This window comes from Sciurus carolinensis, chromosome 4 (assembly GCF_902686445.1).
Source record: "Sciurus carolinensis chromosome 4, mSciCar1.2, whole genome shotgun sequence".
Taxonomy (NCBI): domain Eukaryota; kingdom Metazoa; phylum Chordata; class Mammalia; order Rodentia; family Sciuridae; genus Sciurus; species Sciurus carolinensis.
Window position 1 is genome coordinate 124,694,252 of NC_062216.1, and position 23,389 is coordinate 124,717,640.

Genomic DNA, 23,389 nt, shown 5'->3' on the forward strand with positions numbered 1-23,389 from the left:
TTTTTTCTTTAAAGCACTTTTGTGTCAGTATTTGTGTCCTCTGTTCTTTGTGGCTGAAATATCATACCTATTATAATTAAAATAATTCATGCTCGGTTCCAAAAAAGTATTTTTCAGATTTGAAAATATCATGATTTCCTAACTAAACATTTTCATAAAGGAAGAAAGCTGTTGCTGAGACTCAAATATTTTGCTTAGGGGATCAATGGAAAGAAGTATCTTGAAGCACAGAGTAAAACTCCAAAGAAATAAACCAGGAAAGAAAAATTAAGAGACATAGAAGCCTCCAAAAGGCTTAACATTAAAATAATAGATGATTTAGGGGAAAAGATTTTCTAATCTAAGGAAAGTCTCAAGTCTACATTTTGAATAGATCACCAAATTGCACATAGAATTAATGAGGAAGATAGTACCTAACGTCTAGCAAAATGATACTCCTGAACTTCAAGGATAAAGAGAATTTTATGAGCTTTGAATCTGAGAAGTGCCCGGTTAGCATTAGATCTTTCATTTGCAATGCTGGAGGGAGATGGCAGAATTCTATCTGTAGATGGGGAGAAGAACACAAAGCGGGGGCAAATGAAAGTTTCTAAGACTAAATCATACCTGAGTAGGAAAAAGGGTCTTTGTGGAAGGAATAATGTCTTGTTTGCAAATAATAGTAGATGACTGTGTTTGTGGGCACATAAAAAATGAAAGTGACTTAAGGTGAAACAATGAAATGCATAGGAATTTGTTTTGAATAGCAGATACAAGGGGGAAAACACAGCATAAAATGAGTAATACAAGACAAGATGAACAGAATGCAGATATATTGGTTTTTAGATCAAATATGAATTGGACTGAATCCTTCCACTAAAAAGCAGAGATTGTCAAAGATTGGGTTAAATTAAAGTCATTTGCTTCTTATAAGAAACAAAGTATAAATAAAGTTTGAAAATAAAGGCTGGCTAAACAGATACTAGACCAGGAAATGAAGAGAAAGGAAGAATGGCAATGTTAATATCAGACAGACTGCAATGTAAGCTAAAAAGTAAAAAAAAAAAAAAAAAAGTGGGGGGGAATTATGTCATAACAAAAGGGCACTATTCTTAAAGACTATAGAGCAATCATAAACTTACTAAAGATTTTTGAAGGCTATAATTTTACAGTTTATCTGATAAAATTAGAAATAAACATCTGACTGTGAGATGCTGTGAAAATCATACTTAGTTGAACTTTTCAAAATTTTGCATGCTTTGATTATTAAAGGAAAAAGTGGAAAACAAAGTAACTATAGAAAAGAACAATAAAATGTCTATGAAGATGTAATAAAGATAAAAGTCAAAAAAAAAAAAACACATCAAAGAGTAGTAGAAAGAAAAAAAAATAAATCCAAAGTTGGTTCTTAGAAAGATCAAACAAAATAGATTAACTCATAATAAATCTGATTAAGGGATAAAATAGAGAAGAAACACTTATGAAAAAGAAAAACAGTATGTAGGTAGATATTTGCCTTTCCTTATATAAAAGCGTTTTTTGAAGCTACCATGATAATATTATACTGGCATGAAATAGACCATTGTAATAGCCTAGAGAAGCAATAAATACATACATCACAAGTGAAAATTTATGAGCGTGGTATTTGAACTCAGTCAAAAATGTATGATGTTATGGTTTGGATCTTAAATATCTCTCAAAGACTCATATTTAGGATTGGTCACCAGCCGGTGGTGGTGTTGGGAGGTGGTAGAAATTTTAAGAGGTGGGGGCTAGTGGGAGGAAGTTAGGTCAGTGGGGGAGTTCCTTAAAAAAGAATAAAGATATATTAAAAAGATAGTGCACCACAGTCAAGTGTGTTTTATCCCAGAGATGCAAGGTTGGTTCAACATCAGGAAATCAATAAATGTAATTCACCATACCAATAGACTTAAAGCCAAGAATCACATGATTTTTGCGATAGATGCAGAAAAAGCATTTGATAAAATACAGCACCCCTTCATGCTCAAAACACTAGAAAAAATAGGGATAGTGGGAACATTCCTTAACATTGTAAAGGCCATCTATGCTAAGTCCATGGCCAATATCATTCTAAATGGTGAAAAACTGAAAGCATTCCCCCTAAAAACTGGAACAAGGCAGGGATGCCCTCTTTCACCACTTCTATTCAACATTGTCCTTGAAACTCTAGCCAGAGCAATTAGACAGACCAAGGAAATTAAAGGGGTATGAATAGGAAAAGAAGAACTCAAACTATCCCTATTAGCTGATGACATGATTACATATTTAGAGGAACCAGGAAATCCACCAGAAAACTTTTAGAACTCATAAGTGAATTCAGTAAAGTAGCAGGATATAAGATCAATGCTCATAAATCCAATGCATTTTTATACATAAGAAAGAGAAGTTAGGAAAACTACCCCATTCACAATAGCCCCGAAAAAAATAAAATACTTGGGAATCAATCTCACAAAAGAGGTGAAAGACCTCTACAATGAGAACTACAGAACACTAAAGAAAGAAATTAAAGAAAGCCTTAGAAGATGGAAAGATCTCCCATGTTCTTGGATAGGCAGAATTAATATTGTCAAAATGGCCATACTACCAAAAGTGCTATACAGATTCAATGCAATTCCAATTAAAATCCCAATGATGTACCTCATAGCAATAGAGCAAGCAATTATGAAATTCATCTGGAAGAATAAGAAACCCAGAATAGCTAAAGCAATCCTTAGCAGGAAGAGTGAAGCAGGGGGTATCTCAATACCAGAACTTCAGCTGTACTACAAACCAATAGTAACAAAAACGGCATGGTATTGGTACCAAAATAGACAGGTAGATCAATGGTACAGAATAGAGGACACGGACACAAACCCAAATAAATACAATTTTCTCATACTAGACAAAGGGGCCAAAAATATGCAATGGAGAAAAGTATGACCACCCACCGCCCGCAGGGACAATCACAACGCGTACGCTCTTCTTGATCACAGGAACCAAAGGCCTTTATTCCGCAAGTCTCAGTTTATATTGAGAACATCAGCCTATCAGAGAGTAGACTACCAGGAAAGTCAGCCTATCAAGGAACAGTCTCCAGGCAGATACCAGGATTGCCTCATGTACAACAGCCAACCAGAGTTACTTCCTAAAACTTGTATATGAGTGCAGCTATGTCTGTCAAGCTGCCAGGCGCCATCTTAGAGATCAGGCCACGGTGCGGCTCTGGGGCCCTCAGAGCCCACCCCTGACAGAAAAGATAGCCTCTTCAACAAATGGTGCTGGGAAAACTGGAAATCCATATGCAACAGAATGAAAATAAACCCCTATCTCTCACCCTGCACAAAACTCAACTCAAAATGGATCAAGGGTCTCGGAATCAGACCAGAGACCCTGTATCTTACAGAAGAAAAAGTAGGTCCAAATCTTCAACATGTCGGCTTAGGATCAGACTTCCTTAACAGACTCCCATAGCACAAGAAATAAAAGCAAGAATCAATAACTGGAATAGATTCAAACTAAAAAGCTTTCTCTCAGCAAAGGAAACTATCAGCAATGTGAAGAGAGAGTCTACAGAGTGGGAGAAAATCTTTGCCACTCATACTTCAGATAGAGCACTAATTTACAAAATATATAAAGAGCTCAAAAAACTCTACACCAAGAATACAAATAACCCAATCAACAAATGGGCTAAGGAAATGAACAGACACTTCACAGAAGAAGATCTATAAGCAATCAACAGATATATGAAAAATATTCAACATCTCTAGTAATAAGAAAAATGCAAATCAAAACTACCCTAAGATTCCATCTCACCCCAATTAGAATGGCGATTATCAAGAATACAAGCAACAATAGGTGTTGGCGAGGATGTGGGGAAAAGGGTACACTCATACATTGCTGGTGGGGTTGCAAATTAGTGCAGCCATGGAAAGCAGTGTGGAGATTCCTTAGGAAACTTGGAATGGACCCACCATTTGACCCAGCTATCCCATTCCTTGGCCTATACCCAAAGGATTAAAATCAGCATACTACAGAGATACAGCCACATCAATGTTCATAGCTGCTCAATTCACAATAGCCAGATTGTGGAACCAACCTAGATGTCCTTCAATTGATGAATGGATAAAGAAACTGTGGTATATATGTACAATGGAATATTACTCAGCTATAAAGAATAATAAAATTATGGCATTTGCAGGCAAATGGATGAAATTGGAGAATATCATGCTAAATGAGATAAGCCAATCTCAAAAAACCAAAGGATGAATGATCTTGCTGATAAGCGTTTGATGACACATAATGGGGGATGGGAGGGGGACAAGAATGGAAGAAGGAGGGACTGTATAGAGGGAAAAGAGGGGTGGGAGGGGTGGGGGGAAGGAAAATATAACAGAATGAATCAAAAACTATTACCCTATGTAAATGTATGATTACACAAATGGTATGTCTCTACTTCATGTAAAGAGAAACAACATGTATCCTATTTGTTTACAATAAAAATAAATTAAAAAAAAAGAATCCTGGTCTCTTCCTGTCTCACTGCTTCTTGGCATTTGAGAGGTGAACTCTTGCCATCATGCCCACTATGACATAATGTGCCACCACAGACCCAAATTGATGGGGTGGAACAACTATGAAATCTATAAAGTCTCTGAAACATGATCCAAAATAAATCTTTCCTCAAGATTTTTTTTATTCACAGCAACAGAAAGTTAACACAAATGATTTAAAATATGTTGATGTCCCAATTGCTCTTCCATTTACAAGAAAATAAAATTGAATATTTATCAGATGATTTAAGATGTAAATGCAAAACAAAAATCCTGAATGAAAATATAGGATACTATACATATAATCCAGCAGCAGGGAGGGAGTTCTTCTCAACCAAGACCGGTAGCCGAAAAACTGCAAAAGAAACAGAAAGGTATTTTTATCTAAAAAAACTTAAACAAAGCCAAATACAGAAATAATGGCTTTGGGAGAATAATTATATTGCAGAGCCTATAAATAAATATCTACAATATGCAAAGAAAATATGAGAAGAAAATAACAAATAACCCAAAAGAAAAAGGTAAAGACTGTGAAGATGCAAATCCCAGAAAAGCAAATTCAAATAGCCAACAAACATTAAGAGCTATTTTATAAGTAGCCAATGAAATACAAGTTATGCTTAAATGAGCTATTGACAATAATTTATTGGACATTTAAAAAAGCTATAACATATTGTTGATGAGGGTATGAAGAAAAGGGTATTAAATTGTTTTGAAAAGCCATCTAGAAATATCTTTTAAATGCAAAAATATACCCTTTGATCTAGACATCCCATTCCTAAGAATTCATCCCATAGGAGGAAAAATTCCACCAGATGTAAGAGCACATGTGCTCGGATATTATTGCAGTATGATTCATAAAGGAAAAACAGAAACAAGGCCATTTCTGTCATTGGAAGATGGCTACACAGTGGAATATTATGTAGCTAATAGAACATTTCTGTTTATATGTATATAGATACTCATAATTTTATATGGCTATAAGAACATGGACAGAAATGCAATAGAAAACTTATTAGGTTGTTAACATAGGTTTCCTATGGGATGGGGAAAGGGGCCAAGAAAAAAAAGGGGGGAGTTGTAGTAAAAGTATGCATGATAAATTCACATTTATGCATTTATATGTGGTTAATAAATGTGTGTGTGACATTTTTAAAAAGCAAAAGGAGCTTAGCAACAAGGCATTTAAAAAGTAATAACATCAAGATATCTTGGAGGAGAGAACCAAGAGCAATACTAGGGACTAAGCAAGAAGTTGAGAGTGAGAGGTAAAAACTATGTGAGAGAGACATTGCAAATAAAAATGCATAAAATAAAAATTGTTAAAGATCAAAGAGCTATTATATTGGCTGTTGGTTTACCCTGTAAGTCAAAGTAGATTGTTTTTTAAAAAACATTTTATATACACCAGACTGTGGTAACATTTCCCCTGAGGAAGTTTTCCAATATGGGAAATGTAATTAAAATTCATTTTTACATAGTGTTTAAGACCATGATTTTGGCCACTATTTAATAGTGTATGGCTGAGACTTTTGTAATTTTTTAACACTAAAAAGAAGCCAAATATTGAGAGAGAGAGAGAGAGAGAGAGACAGACAGACAGACACCACTGCAATAATGTTATAGTTTTTCATGTGTATGGATCCTGATTAAGGTTCCCAAAATTTTATGCTGCCCAAACTTGAAAAGATCAGAGAAATTTTATAGGTACCTATAACATACTCTGGTCTTGTGATACTATTAATATTTCAATAAATAATAAATATTTAAGAATGATCATTATAAAAAATATCTAAAATATGTGCATTGATTGTAATATCATTTGCACAGTTTTTTTCAGGGGTGGTGGTGAGGGAGGGTACTGGGGATTGAACCCAGGAGTGCTTTGCCACTGAGCTACATTCCTATACCTTTTTATTTTTTATTTTGAGACAGGGTCTCTCTAAGTTGTTTAGGGTTTTGCTGGGTTGCTGAGGTTGGTCTTGAACTTGTAATTCTCTTGCCTCTGTATATCAGGTTGCTGAGATTACAGAAGTGTATCACTGCACCCAGCCACAATTTTCATTAACATTTTCTTCAACCCCAATTTGACTCACTTATTCAACAAGCATTTAGTCTTCTCACTACTAAGCAGCCACGTCTTGCACTAGTTAATAATTTATAGTATTTGTGGTATAGAACTTAAATATTACTGCATAACTAACAGAATGATAAGTCAAGTCAACCTGTAGGTTGTGGAATATATTATGGCCTAGTTGGACCTTTATGGAATTACACTTTTTTTCTTTTTTGGTCATGGATATCTAATGTCTGGTTAAAATATGAGTGTATACCATAGCATGTCAGCCAAATTCAATCATGTGAAGTTCAACTCTCTTCATGTGATGATGTCTAACTTTTAATGAATTCAAGCTTGTCCATGGTCAGAATTAAAGAATCTTTTAAACTGCAAGGGCCACTCGTACCCATGAGTCTTGATTTGGACCTTGACTCCATGGACTTAGTTTCAGCTCTCTGAGGTACTGAAAGACCTGCTGATAGTGAAAAGTTTTATGTGACTAACTCTCACTGAGGTCCCTTAGAATGTAGACAGGTGTTTGGAGCTGAGAGAAGACTGTTATCAGGTGTCAAAATCTTTAATGAATATTAGTAAGGACCCGGAGATTCTACAACTAATCCTATTACAATATAAAGTCATGCGTCTTGTATTTTCAAACCCAAACAAATATTTATCTTTAAATTCCAGATTTCCCGGGTAGCAGGTGTATGTAGGAAATACATTCAATTAAATTGTTTTGAATGTCAAGCTCCCTTTTAGGAACTTGAACTATATTAGGAGCAAAGCAATTATCTTTATCTTCATGGATTTACATTGTCGTTGAGGAAATACAAACAGGAGACAAAAAGCATAATAAATTGCCAGGTATAATATTTTACAAAGTAATAACTTATGTGATAAAAATAGAGTATAGTAATGGGGAATTGTGTGTTGAGTGTTGGCATCCTAAAGATTTAGAAAAGAAAGGATGAGTAATCAGGGTACGCTTTGGTTTGCTTCATGCCTTTTTGATGGCAAAATGTCTTTTGTAAACAACTCTAAGCAATTATTTTGTTCTAAAAATTTTTTGTCACAGCTTTTCTGAGCAGTTTATTCTGTTTCAAAATATTCTTTCAAGATAGTTTTTCAGAAATTTAAGTTGTAGTGGAGGAACTAAGTTTTGATACATCATTAAAAGGTTTTGTGGACCAGTGAAAGATCATAGATTTATAAAGACAAGGAAATCCTTTATTTTGAATTGAAGTACTTAAAAGTATAGCATAAAGATCTAAAACCTATCCAGAAGTTTAGAGACTTCAGTTAGAGTAAAATATTAAGAGAAAATTTAGATAAAAGAGTTTTGAGACTTAACTGCCTGTTAGAATAAGTAATCTTATATTTTCATTAGGTATGTGTGTATAGAAGGAGAATTATTCTGAAATTTTTGAAGGCACCCAACTAAAGATTATAATGAATAGTTTGACATTCCCAAATGATGATTTTTAGTTAATAGACCTAATTCAGGACTGCACTTGAATGGAACATTATTTCATTTTTGTCTGGATTGCATGTTGCTATGAATAGAATCTGTATTTCTTTGAATTTCCCCATTCTATATCTCTCCTGGTATTCCTAAGGTCAGTTAAGCACAGTAAATAATCTTCACTCAGCAAGCAACCCAAATCACCATTTTCCTGTCTGATGTAGCTAATAAATTCTAAGCAAACTACAAACTCCTTGTGAAGCTTCCTAATGGATGCCTCACTGAATTGAAGAGCTTTTGGAAGCAAAATAAAATAATCATGTAAAGTTGAATGTTTTGGATCAAGGTTACAAGGTCAACACTAAATTTAAAACCAGTTTGAGAGACTTTTTTTAATGGCACTTAGAAATTATGGCTAAAGGTCAGGCTGTTCCATGTGATGTTGCTCAGATCCTTTGATGCTAAAAGTCTACAACTGACTTATGTGTAACATATATTTTTTAAAACATTAACTGTGATTTAAAGTAGCAAGAGACAGTGTTCAGGCCAGGGAAAATAAAGTCTCCCTCTCCAGTTTTTTGGTTGAAATTGTTTGAGTTCAGTAATTTTATTGAACCTGAAAAAAATATTATTAATAGCTGCCTCCACAAAGGGAAATAGGGAAGCTGGCCCCTGTCAATCCCTGCTTAGGAGTTTCGGAGATAGTCTGAGATTGTACGAAAACTGTGGATGAAATCCATACCAATTAGAGATCTTGTGTGTTTGGAACCATTTAAAAAATGCTGTGCAGGGCTCAAAGGAATTAGTAAAGCTTGCTGCAATACAGCTACATTATTAATCTCCAAAGAGAATAGATACCAGATGTTCACACTGCCCAAAGGACACCTCAGTGTTCTTGATGGTCTGTAGTCATATTGTCCTTAAATAGACTCAAATACCTGGAATGATTGTGGGTGATAAGGCCATGTGATTTCTATGTCTGAAACTATCAATGAACATTTTGAAGAAAAGTGGTAGGCATGAAAAATAAGCCTATGTTAAATTCATATTTGTAAAAAAATGCCTAAAGCAAAGCAGCAGAAATTATTTACCTTTTAAAAAAAATTTCAGTTGGTCCAGTGATAGGCATCTCCAAACTAATAACTGATTGTCTTCTTTTTATTGTTTCCTTAAATGAAGGAAATTTATTTCTCATAGTTCTGGAGGTTGGGAAATCCAAAATTAAAAGGCTGACCCATTCAGTTCCTGGTGATGGCCCTGTTCCTGTCTTGAGATGGTCATTGTCTTTTCCGCCCCTTTAATGTTTTGTTTTAGTTATAAAATGCTACCCTATGTTACATAAATTTACCATATTCATAATTTTAAAGTGCATAGTTCAGTGTCATGTGATAAAGTCATGTTATACAGCCATCACCACCATCTGACTCCGTAATTGTTTTCATTTTGTAAACTCAGAACTCTATGCCCATTAAACAATCATACCTACTTGCCTCTTCCCCTAACCCCTGGCAACCCATTATTCTACTTTCTGTCTCTATGATTTTGAGTGTCCAAGACGCAAGTTATTGTTTAGTTAATTTTGTTGTTCAATAATGAAATGTGTTATATTTTCTTTATTAATTAGTTCTTGCAAACAGTATATGAGCTAGGTCTTGAGCATGGATGTATTAGTAAAAAATAATCTTGATCTCATAGTGTTTAGTGATAGAAGCAAACATTAATTTAAAAGTACCCATGTAAATAAGTAATCACAAATAATGATATATGGTTTGAAGTAAAAGTAATGAGTGCTGTAACCATGTTTGTCATGAGAACCTAAATTAAAGCTCTGGATTCATTTCTTCAACTGTATTTATTGAGCACCTACTTTCTCCTCAAAAAGTAAAACACATTACAATAGTCATTAAAAGCATTACAACTTATCACCCTTTTTTTAGTAGACTACAACATACTAGGGACAACAATAAAAAAAATAAAAATACACTAAAATTTTTAAAATATCTTTCAGTCTTTCTTCAAATATCACTTTCATCCTATGTCCTTAGGAGCATTGGAGTAATGCTTAAGATACTTTAGCATGTCTACATATATTTACATCACTCATAAATTCTAGGAAAATCATATTTTAACTTTAAAAAGTGCTTTATAAAATAGAAAGGTGGGATAGGTGGGAGGACACCTGAGTCCAGGTATGTTAACACAGACATGCTGTGTTCTGCAGCCATCACCCTGTTCTGCCTTCCTTCCCTGCCAGCCTTGGTCATCCTTGGCTCACTCCCCACTTTACTTGGCTTTGCAGCCTAACACTAGTTGCTGAATTGAGCAGTGTCCTTTCAGATCTTATTTAAGTTGTCCTTTCTGTAGACTGTGGCACTATTGTGTGCCCTCCAATATTAAATCATTTTTCTCCTTTGGACTCTGTCCTGGTTCTCTTGTCTTCCTCCCATTTCTTGAAAAACTCTGTTATTTATTTATTTTTATTGACTCTTCCTCTGACCAACTTTTAAGTACCTGTTTGTTCACCTCTTCCCTGAATTCCCTCCTACCTGTCCTCATAAACCGCCTTGCTGTCTTCTATGTTCTGATGACTTTCACATCTGTATCTTTGGCTTAGTTTTCACCTCTAAGTCCACATATCCCTCCACCTCCTACAAAGTTACTAAAGAAACTGATTTTATGATTTTCCCTGCAAAAAATGTATGTCTAGCATGATCCAGCTTGTCTCAAGGCCTGGAAACCTAGTAATAATTGGATTCTGTCCTCCTTCACTGCCCCATATATACTGCAGACACCCAAATCAGGGAATTCTGTTCTTAATCTCTCCATAGTCTGTCCCCTGCTCTCCAGTACTGTTGTAAATGTCTTCATTTGAACTTCATCAGTTCTGTTCTGTATATAATCTTCCACCTATATTCCTGTTTTCATGCTCCTTCTTATCCCTCACCTTCCAGCCTGCTTCTAGCATCTTCATAAAACACAAATATGATCATGTTAGCAGTCTGTTTAAAAGCCTTCCAGTACCCCCAATCATCCTGTCATCCTAAATGCGGCTGGCAGCCATGCCACCGTCATTTAGAACTCCTGGGTTACTTGACAAGAAAATGAAAAAGCATGGTAACCGGTACCCAGAATAAATTAATGCTACACCAGTAACTTGCATTTAAATTTTATTAGCAGTCTTATCTTCATAAATTGTTAGAATCTACAAATAGATTTATGCTAATTTCATTTATGTTTTAACCTCCTTGCTTTTCAAGGTAAGCATTTTAGGTATCATTTTTATTTTAGGTTCCAGTTAATAAAGCTGAATGAAGCATGGGAGAAAGTTTGTCAAAGTCAGTGATTTTTTTTTTTTTCAGTTGTAACTGTTGTCAATCCCTTTGTCCTGATTGGAGTCGTTTGCTTCTTGAGACTCTCGCTTGTTGGCAATAATAAAATCATGTCATGAACATAGAGGGGGATATTTGTCCTTATGTTTGCAATGCCAGGAAGGTATAAATGCCTGGAAGGTATAAATTCTCAACTAATATTAAACAATAAAACATAAACTTGAAAAACAGTTCAAGGTATTTCTTTTACTGAGCAAGTCAGCAGGAAGGCTCTCTGACTTGCTGATTCCAGCTCAAATGGCATTGCCAAGGTCATGAGTGGTTAGTCTCAGACACTTAATCCACTGTCAGTTTTTAGCCTCAGGGTTAAACCTGAGCCAGTTAAAGCTGCTAAAGCTTACTGGGTTTTACTATTTTTAATCAATAAGATAAAAATAATTCAATTGTGGTTAGTACAAAAAGACTAACAGTATTTTTTTTTTAAATTTCAACTTCTTAAGATGATATAGATAGCATACACGATTATTTCTCCTCTGTCCCATGAGACCCCTTTTTAAAATGAGAGTCAGAGGAAGAAGAGGAGGAGTAGGAGGAGCAAAAGAAGAGGAAACACAACGCAAAGAAAATTGGGGTGGGTGGGCCATTTAGGGCAGACAAGGAAGTTTAAAAACTTTTTCCAGTGGAGTGGGAGGTAGAAATGGGTGTGACTGATCAAAGAAGGCTGCAACCGCCAGTGTGCAGGAGAGTTGTTATAGAGATGCCCAGTGGGGTTACAAAGAAGCTTAGAATTGGCAAGAGCAAAATGGCTTGCCGACGAGGTGCTAGCTCCAAAGTCTGAAGAACAGGTTGAGCAGTTTTACATCTTCCTCACCTTCACATTTATAATGACAGCTCACCAGTTATCCATGAGAAAAAAAAGTCCTGGAAGATGGTGCTTTTTTAAGGTTTTTAAACAACCTGTCTGAGTGACCTGGTGTTCTTATTGAGGTGTTGGTACTGCCTAGTAAACCATTCCCCTTTCAGGTGTTTAGGGAACACCAAAATAAACCATTGCCTGGTCAGCAAACAATGACAATGCTCCCAGAGCTCCAGGCAGTTTTTCTGTTAGAGATAAGACCTGCTAAGGAAACAAACCGATACTATTCCTGACAGTAGAGGAAACCTACATCAGACTGGTAAGATAACTGACCCAGACCTCCATCATAAAACAGGAGGTAGTGTTGATCAGGGATCACCAGAGATGGAAGAAGGACACCAAGAGCCTGAAAGGGAAACAAAACAAAAAAACAAGATAAGGAGAACAATTGCCCCAGAGGAAACAGAGATATTTTAGAGAATAGTACAAAAGTAAAATAAAATAACTCTGTAATTCATATTCTCAGTATTTGGAAAGATACTTGATTTATAAAACAAAATAATACTGTTTTTAATCAAAAGAACAAGAATAATGTGAAAAAATCAGTCGCTAAAAGATACCTGCAATGCAATGTCATTTTTATAAATGTTTTAAACATTTAAAATGTTACATATCACTTGGACATAGACATATGAAGAAAATGAATCAAAACAAGTATGGAAATGGTACGTAAAACAATTGTCTTTGGCTCATCAAGACGTAGAGGAGTACAGAGAAGGTTAGAGTCAGATCTAGCTGACATATAACATTTTTCTTTGTAAGAGAAAAAGAAAAAAATCAAAGCAAATACAGGAAACAATGTTATTATCTGTTAAATCTGGACAATTAATAGGTTAAATCATGGACACCCATTATGTTATGTTTTTCATTTTTGCATATACTTGAAATACCTACAAATATTAAAATCTTGAATTACAGAAAAATTTTATACAACTGAATAATAAAGTCATGATCCAAACAAAAAATGAAAAGAAAGGTGGTATACCTTTTAACAATAATGCAGTCAACAAAAGGAAAAATCTTTTTTGATGTTAGGCAATCCAGGATCATGACATTTGGACCCTAGAGAAGGAAAAACAGTGCTAACACCCTTTAGCCCTGCAGTTAGCAACAGGTATATAGCATAATAATACAAATTCTGTGTATTAGTTTTCATTTCTTATAATCTATAGAAAAGCAAAAAAGACTTAGTTATGCTTGGTTGCTGGAATGGAGGCAAAGATTCCATTGGAGGGAAGATGAGGGTTCTAAGGCCATTTTACAGAGTGGAGAGTCAAAAACAGTTATGTCTATGCTACAGGATATTCATGTTTTCATGTGTTCTTTTGTCAGATAGTTTTTGGAACACCTTTTATGTAGCAGACACTCTTTTAGGTGGTTGGCAATATTGTGATGAACAAGCACATTTCCTACTTTTGTTGAACTTAAATTCCCATTCAAGATGTAGATGTTAAAGTGAGGTTTTTTAAAAAAAATTAAAAATAACATAAGTATCAAAAACTGGAAAGGGGATGCAGGAGACTAGTACAGGCACAATACTAACTCTCCATCTTTCATTAGAAGAAACCAATCAAATGTCAAACAGCATTGTTTAAGGTAGAAATATCCTAATCTGGGGAAATCATGGTGGAAATGTTTTGTGCGTATCTATGCAGCTGTTAGCTACATAGGATGGTTGGGAACTTGAAATGTGGCTCATGTGACTGAGGAATAATTTATGTAATTTTAATTAATTTAAACTTAATTCATGATATGTGCCTAGTAACTACTGTGTTGTACAGCACAGGCTTAAAATGAATGAATCAAGAGGTAGCAGCATAAGCACATTGTTTTAGAACTAAACTGAAAACCTATTAATCTTAGTTGCCTGTGGGTGGGTGAGGGATTGAAAGGGAAAATCTCATAGTGAACCATCTTGCATTTTTTATTTTCTACTACATGCATGTATTTGGTTGATTGCTACTTAAACTTTTGGAAGACTAGATTGCAACCAAATGGGTCTTTGAAGGGGAATAGAGGATCATCCTTTTAAAAACGAGATAAAAGTTATACTTGAATGCAAAGCCAAATGAATAATTTGGCAAGAATCAGAGGTCTAATCTTAGAACAATTCTTGTCCACAGGGGACCTTCATAGGGAGCTTCATTATTTGTCTTGAGGTGGCTGATAAGGTAAATTGCGGTCAGTGAGCTAAACACTCTGGCTACAAGGAAAACCAAAAGCTGAAAATTTTGAAATATGTCTCTAGAATTATAGAGGTATGATAATTGGCACACCCTAAAGATATGGATGTACATCTTCAACTTACCTTAACAAAGCTCTGCTCAAATATAAATCATCAATATTTATTTATTGCTATACTAGTGGTTGAACCCGTGGGCACTCTACCAGTGAACTACATTCTTATCCCCTTTCATTTATTCATTTCTTATTTTAAAACAGTGTCTCACTAAGTTGTCCAGGCTAGTCTCAAGATCTTGTGGTCTTCCTGCCTCAGCCTCCTTATCTCTGGGATTAAAGGCATGAATGACCATACCCAACTAAATCATCATTATTAAACTATCACCTAAGCTCAACTGGTATTCATAAGAAAATATTTGTAATTACCTTTCAATTCAGTAAATTTGTGTTCATGGGTAGTTTTTCTATGTTCTACTGATTGGTCATATAGCTAACTTAGTAAAGTTTCTAATTTTTATTTAGGGGCAAGGGAAGGACGTAGGAGAAGTAGAAGCTGCACAGTCATCTTTGTTAAGAATCGGGAAGTGAGGGCCACACTTTCTAGACATGGTACAGATGGTATTGGCTTCAAATTGTTTATAATCTGTTGCTAATTTTAACAACTTGTTTTAAAGATTTTTGAAAGAAAGGAGGATTAGGTAGGGATAGGGAACTGAGGAGGTTTTTCCTAGGATTCTATTGGAGTGAAATATTGAAGATGTGTCAACAGAACACTACTTGTGAAAAACCATGTCACTGTTCAATTATGGGTTCAAGTAGACCCAGAGCAGCTGCATCAGCTACATTATGGAGAGGGAGTGGAATAATTGTTTTTACTTCAATCTAGAAAAAAATCCCTTATAATTTAGATGGTAACAGCACCAAGGAACCACTATTAATATTCTGTCTCACTTATTCTTACATTAGAGATGTAAATGGGCATGTTCTGGATTTGTTTCACATTATACAAGAAGTATTAAGTTATAACTACAGACGCATGTGGCCTAGTGGTTGAATAAAACTGAAGCAGAACTGCCATATTCCAACTGGTCTGCTTCAGTTGCAGTAGCTGTATTTATTTGCTATCTGGAGATGGGAATTCCTCGAGGAGAGAATGTATTTATTGAAAAGAAGATATTCTTGATACTAGTAGGCTAATATATAAAAGCACAGTTTATATTCTTTGAAATGAAATGATTATAGGCCCAAATCCAACCTCACCAAGTGGAAACAAAGGGATGTATTGGGGGTGGAGGGAGCTCACTCTGTTTTTACAGGTTTTCACATGACTTTCCTTTTAAAAAGTGCATGGAATGCATCCAAAACAAATAATGTTTTGTTAGATGAGAAGACCAAAAGGAAAAGCCTAGAGAAAGGAGGATGGATGATCTTTCTTTAATGTCAAAACTGACATAAACACTCCCCTCCCCCCACCCTTTTGCTCAAGATAATTTTCTCAACAAGACGCAGATTGCTTCAGTCTTTGCCTATCACCCTTTGAAGCACTTTTCTTATTATTAGCAGTGGGGGCAGGGTTTCCTTTGAGGATTTTTACAGCAGTGAAGAGTTCCTCCTTTAAATACTTTCACATGATGAGGGAATTCCGCTTTCAAAGTGCTGTCATCACTGTGGCTTCTCTGCCATAAGACAATTTATTCTTGGGCGAAGGTCCTTCTTAGCTTGATTGTCATTAAGGACTTACCTTTCTGATGGATTCTCTTTCCACAAACCTTCGCTTTTTCTGAGAGACCTAGCAAAGCAACTCGCCCATCCCTTTTGTTAACCTTACTGGTGAAGTTAGCTCCAATTTTTTTTCAAAATGTGCTCCATCACTGGGGATTATAGTCTTCAACATGGTTTCTCCTGTCAGTTTCCAGTGATTCAGATTTGGGTGACAAGTCGAATATTGCATCTGAAAGCTGCATTTCTTCCACGGTGCAAAAGGACACTGTGAACTTGGGGAGTTTTGAAATGTCTTTATTGATTTTTGTTTTCATTATTTTTATTGTTTCTTCCAATGAAATAATCCCATAGAAAACAACAACAACAACAAAAACCTATTCAAGTATCAGTAGTTCCCGAGGAACACTGAAATCTTTTGAGAACTTCCACTCATTTCACCCCACTTCACCCTGCTCTGTTTTTGAATACAGTTTTTTTTTGGAACATTTGTAAATATTTATTTCAGGTAGACAAAATACATGACTCATTTGAAACAAGTCCCTTCCCCTCTGAATCTTTAGTGGACAAGTATTTGCAATTATTAGGAGAAAAGTAGAATTAGGAAACTCATTTAAATTACGATTTTTAAATTACAATTTCAATTACAATTGACAGTTTTCTGAATGCTACTGCTGAATGGTGAGTTTCTAAGTCTTCATGATTATTTTAGGTAAATGAATAAAAAATTATATATATATCTCAAAGTAGATTGCATCATTAACATCATTACTCTTGGACTTTCCCTTTAAGCACTTTGGTCATTAGAAAGTGAGAGGCATTGTTTTAGGGTACATTCATTGTCTGCGTTAGTGACCCAGAAGTGCAACAATCAACTAATCCAGACAGAACTGAAAAGGTTTCTTAAAACCCGCAACCTCCTAGCTGCTAGAGTGCTTTTAAATCAAAGACCTCTCAGGCTTTTGTTGAGGAAGAAAGTGGAATCTAAAGAGAGTCTGAAAGTCAAAATTCTCCAATTCTAGTTTTGACTCTGCTGCTTAATGCCTGTGTAACCTAGATAAGTAACTTATCCCTCTGCTCTCTCTAAAACCTTGTAATATGAGTAACCAGGTGATCTTCATGTTTCCACCATGCTGAATACGTAATAGGGCTACTTATCTGCCTATGTAGAGAGGCTTACTATAGTAATTAAGCGAAGTTGGATACTGCAGAAAGAAACTAGCACTGATATTTCTTAATCTCTTCTGTAAAAAAGGAGTATGCTTATATTCTTTCTCTTTGCTGAAGGCTTCTGTGATGTGCTGAATTATTTATTCCAGTGATTTAAGGCTCATTGCAAATCAGTGTAGTAAGCATCTGAACTTTGCCTTTGTGCTGGGCACTGTGGTAGGCAGTGAGAATACTCAGGTCAGTGAATTTAGAGTGCCTTCAAGATGCTCACCTCCTAGTCAGGGAGGAGGATATGAAAACAAATCACAAATCCAGTGTAATATATATTATAGTCATATAAATGTTATATATACATGTATTATATATATACATATTTATATATACATATATTGTATATATGTATATAATATATGTACATATATGTGTGTGTATGTATGTACATGTGCACACACAAATGCACAAAGGTACTTTACAGTCAATTTAAAACAACAACAAATTCCTTAGTCTTCTGTCTGTTTACTACTGAATCAAGTGTGCCCCCCCTTAATATCAGTTGCCTTAAACTACTACCAAATGATTTAGGCCATGGAAGGTTAAAAAAGAAAGTACACAATGTTTTCTTTCTTTTCATAGATAAATGGCTTTAATTTTCAGTGTCACTAAATATTATCACTAGCACTTGTCTTTGTGAGCAATTGGCACTTCTGTCATTGAACAAGGATACTGAAATGTATCAAACAACCATTGTAAACCAAATTCCATAGCTTAGAATGTATTTAAAATCCCTTTAGAATTTAAAAAGTAGGCAGAAATTATTTTTTTTTAAATGATACTGGCACTTTGCATAACTAATTTGTGAAATGTCAGAGTCTAGGAGATTAAGATTTTCCTGGTGGTTTGTCGTAGCCTTGAGCTGGAATCAAGGAATTGGAGAGTGTTTAAACTGTGGTGTTCTATCTAGCACTGACTGTGAGGACTATACTTTTGTATAGTAGGGGTGGGGAGCTTGGGCCAGTCTCTTATAAAAACTTGGCATGAGCTAATTTTTTTGTTTGAAACTGGAAATGATATTGTTGAAGTTTGCATTCTGTTTTCCTTCAATATGTGTATTAACATAAAGCATTGTGTTTTAAAGGGCTTCCTTCTTTTTGCAAGAATAAATCTGACTTCTAAAAAGAGAAAAAAAAGTTGCACCAGCAGTCCAACAACATGGCACCTCTTTCATCATTAGGGGATTCAGACTGCAGTTCAGAAACTCCACACATATTTTTAGGAAACATAAAAACATGCCCATAAGTATTGAACACAAAACCTGAGTGTAGACTCAAAACATCTGTACCAGTCTTATGATCCACTTTCCATTGTGTTTATTAAAATGTGAATGTATTTTTAAACCATTGGAATAAATGAAACTTGGAACAAGGTGCTATTTGAGAGAAGGTGCTACCTGGAGATGAGAGGAAGGCTATTCTGTGAATTTCTCCTATGAAGTGAGTAAGCCTGTTCCCACAGAATATAAGTCATGCTCCAGATACATCTTGTGCTGGGAAATTTGATCAAAATGGTTATTCATTTTTTTATATTTGAACCATCCAAATATTGAAAAAGCACACTTTATATAGAAGCATGAAATAGTTGGAAAGTTAACAGCCAGACCAATTGATTGCATTTTACAAAGTGTCATAGTGGAAGATTGATAGTGCTTCAGGGTCATGCCAGTGACTCTGGAGACGAAAGAATGGGGGCAGAGAACTTTTAAAGTTTGGGAATGCTCTGGAAAACTATTGGGTGGCCTAATAATGTCTCATGAGACATCAGACCCCAGTGCAACTATAATCTGGATGTGAGAAAAGGGTTACTCTTTAAAAAAAATTGTATCTTGCAAAATATACTTCAGCTTTTGACTTTTTTTCTAGTTGAAAAAGTTAAGCATGAGTCATAAACTAAGGATTGACAAATTTGCTTAGTATTGAATTAAAATTGCCTTTTAACCCACAGTGGTATATCTCTCCTCTCTGTTTCTATTTCGTGTGCCTGTTCTGTCTGTCCAGGTTGGCCTTCCTTCCATGATGTGATCAGTTCTGAGGCCATCACGTTCACAGATGACTTTTCCTACGGGATGCACAGGGTGGAAACAAGCTGCTCTCAGGTTAGTTAACCCCACCTGAAAACCCAATAGGCCATTGCAAACACTTTCAAGACTCTTGCTTGTGCTAAATACAGCAACTGATATCAAGCAACTGTTCTCAAGTGGGACAGACAAGCACAATGAAGTCTTTTCAAAGTTTGAATGATACCTCAGTCTTCAGGTGTTTAACCAGTCTGATGAAATATTGTTCTTTGGCTTCAACACTGTTAAACAAAATAATTGGTAAGATAAAAACCCTTCATTTGACTCAATATAATGGGGAGTGGGCTCCTATCTGGATAGGTATATGAAAATTTCATTATATGGCCTTGTATAGCTTGGTGTTTGATAATCTCCTTCTCTCTGAAGTTCATCATTCAGGCATTGTGCCTTTAATGGCTATGATCCAAAACACGGTTATGAAGACCCCAGAAATGATTTTTCTTGCGTGGGTGTAAGGAGGGAGGTTGCAGAGAGGCTGTATAAGAAGTCCAGTGATAGGCTCGTTGAGGAATATGAGATGAGGTCATTCTTTCTCTGCATCTCCTGTCATGCCAACATCCTCATTTCTAAGTATGTTCTCATGAGTACTGTCCATTGCTTTCTAGCCAAATTAATGCTGGCTCTAAGGGAGAAAATGAGCATGTTTTGAGAAGGAAGCAAAAGTAGTTAATCTGTTGAGAGACTTAAACTTGTGGGTATTTTGTTCCTAAACCCAGTAATATAACTAGAACTTCCATATATACAGAATAAGAGCAACTGCATATCCTATGATAGGCAGTCCTTCTCTTCTAATCTGCTTTAAATAAGTAAAATGTACAGTCTGATTGTGGCATGGACATTCATTGATACTACCATGGGATTTGTTAGAAGGTGTCTATTGCACAGATCAGGGGCAAAGGGGGCCCAGTCAGGGGGCTGCAATAACAAAGTGATTGTCACAAGGGCCTCCCTCAGGATTCTTCTACTTGCCCTTTATCCATTTTTTTTTCAATTCCCTTCATCAGGCACAAGATTTTTAGGGAGTAGGTGGCATATTTACTACCAAGTAGGGAGGGAGATTGGTTTGAACCTGACCACATGATGAATTTCTGTTTTCAATTTTGTAAATAAAAAATAAGACTGGCAAGTTTACTGTCTTACAGATATGGGATCCACTCTTTCCCTTGAAAAATAGACTACATATTTTATCTAAATCACATTTTCTTTCTACTTTCATTTCTCAGAAATGAGTCTCTGAACATGGTAGTGAAACTTTCTGATGCTGGGCTTCATCCCTAGCCAATCTGATTTAGTTGGGCTAGGCACAGCCTGCATGCGGTATTTAAAACCTCTCCCCTGGATAATACTCTCAATAACCCTATTTGGTAGGTACTTCTCCTCTCCCTTATTTTATAATAGATGAAACTGAGGCACAAAGAGGGCAATTGAACTTTTGTAAACTTACGTAGATTTAAGTGGCAGAAGTGAGACTTCAGTACAAGGCAGTCTGTTCCCAGAGCTTTACATGAGAGACAATGTAGCAAGTAGTGTTACCAGAAGGAGACGAATTAAAATAAAAAATTTAGGATTGAGGCTAGAGCTCAATGGTAGAGTATTTGACTAGTGTTCACAAAGCCCTGGGTTTGATACCCAGTACTACACACACCCACTAACAACAACAACAACAACAATAACAACAATAAATTAAATGAAAAATCCCATGATTTTCCTGCTGTTGGTTTAATGTAATTCAGTTTTAATCAATTGAATTATAATTGATGAATTGGAAAAGTCACCCAAAAATTGAGATTACCCAAGAATCTAAAATTTTTGACAAAAAAAAGTATAGACAGGATGGTACACAGTAATTTGTAATTTAAATACATGATACTTAGTAAATCTTTCTTAAAGCTAATATTTTCTTCTATTTTTAAACTGCTCTGTGACTACTCTTTTCCTTTTCACTCACAACCCATTTTCAAACAATGAAAACAAGACTCATAAAAAGTGAGATGTATGTTATTAACTTTCCTTAAGTCTCTACTTTCTTATTTTTTTGTAACTAATTCTTATAATTCACAGTTGAAATAAGCTTCCTCCTTTCCCTGTGCCAGCTACAGACATTTAAATTGACAGTGGTCAAGAAAAGATCATTCTTGAATGTGTCCTACAGTGACCAAAGAGAAATGAAACCCACAGGCAATGCCAAGACGAGGTGACATTCATGAACGATATCCTAGCCCTCTGGTCAAGGCTGGGATGGCTGCGACTAGTCTTTGGGTTCTTTCCTGAGGGTTGTGTGAAGACCTAACACCAACGTGTTCCTTTCGGGCACTCTGTCCACCACCTTCACTTTTCATATTTAGAAAGCATTTGACTCTTTGTTAAATAAAAGTTCTAAATTTAAAGAGAGAGAGAGAGAGAAACGTGTTCCTCTAAGGAATGTATAAAAATGCATGCTTTACAGTGAGCTCCATGTGGGAGATTATTGAGTTCCAGCATATAGACCGATAGGCTTGCTGGCTGTCCCCATGCAGCAGAGCACAGGGTGTCTGCTCCCAACTACAACATCAGCCCACTAAATTGAAGCATGCTAGAGAATCTTCTACTTCAGTTTCTTTGTCATCTAATTTGTGTGTTTCACACACATTTATTTTCCTTTGATAGTGTTTTCTTTTCCTTTTTCTCATAAATTCTTTTTACCTTGACTTAAAAAGAAAATAACTGATATAATAGTTCCCATGCTAGTGCAACCATTTGTATTTTGCTTCCTACTTCCTTATTCTTAACATTATTTTTTATTTACTGGTTAATCTTTTTTCGACCTTTTTTTTTTCCAGTTTAAATTGTCTCTTGTTATCACATCTTCCTTTTTGCAGAGAAGGATAGTTTTTGTTTTGCTGGTGAGATGGTGTAGGAAGTTTCTCTGGTTTGCTTTTACTTTTTCTAAAATTCTTGTTTTCCTTTCTCTGAAGTGAATTGCAGTAATGTAATTTGTGTTATGAAGAGTCCCGTTAGATGCTTTTAGTATAGACATTTTCAGTCAAGCATATTATGTGGAATACTTCTTTTTGGGAGATAAAGGTGGAATATCTAAGTATAAAGACCCTCTTACTGCCAACACGGATGCATAGATGAAACCAGTAGATTCAACTGGTTTGCCTGGCAATATGGCAATATTTCACTGGTCTGCTCTTGTTTTAGTACTAGGACTCTTTTTTTTTTTAATTGTGGTATTAAGCACATCATGAATGTAATGAATTAGGGCTCATATTTGGGTAGGAATTATAGACAGGTTGGGAGCCCGTAGCCTACCACATTTTGATAGTAGATTGTAGTTTTCCCATGTGTTCAGTGACATCTTAGGCAATAGTGTTTTAATGAAGTTTTTCTTGAGGACGGTAAGATTGGTTCAGTCCTTGTGACACTTCTCAGAGAAATTTTGCAATTAGATCTTTTTAACAGAGTGTTGTATAAGAAACCTGGCACACTGCTTCAGTTAACAGAAAATAGGCAGTAGTAGGGGGTCCTCCTGCCGTCATGATTGTTGCTTAAGGAGGAATACATTGCCCTGTTGTATTCTGAAATTTTTCTGCAGCCCTGTTTGTTTCCTGTGTGCTCCTGAATTGAGGAATTGCATCTCAATTCTTTCTTCTAAGGATGGTCTTTATCTTCCATTTGCCTACTCTGGTGGGCATGTGTATCTTTTCTCTGGCCAGTCTTTTCCTAATGATTTTCAATTATGAATAATTTTCCTTAATTTTGTTTATATTTTCAACTTGTAATAGGTTAGATTGCTTTTATTCCAGTTTCACCGACTATTGTGAATAATTTGTTGACAGCTTTTTCCTAATCTTCCAACTCCAGCTTATTGAACAATACTTGGTCAGAGTTTAAATTCAGTGCAAAGAGGC

The 23,389-nt window shown here is 35.6% G+C and overlaps 1 protein-coding gene across 3 annotated transcripts in view; it reads left to right on the forward strand.

The window, feature by feature from the left end:
* Positions 1-23,389, forward strand: part of Msrb3 (methionine sulfoxide reductase B3) — a 167,954-nt gene that overhangs the window by 139,994 nt on the left and 4,571 nt on the right. For all 3 annotated transcript variants that reach the window (XM_047548256.1, XM_047548257.1, XM_047548258.1), the window contains one exon: positions 19,417-19,514. In XM_047548256.1, the coding sequence (XP_047404212.1) occupies positions 19,417-19,514 (98 nt within the window). The remainder of the gene's footprint in view (positions 1-19,416; positions 19,515-23,389) is intronic.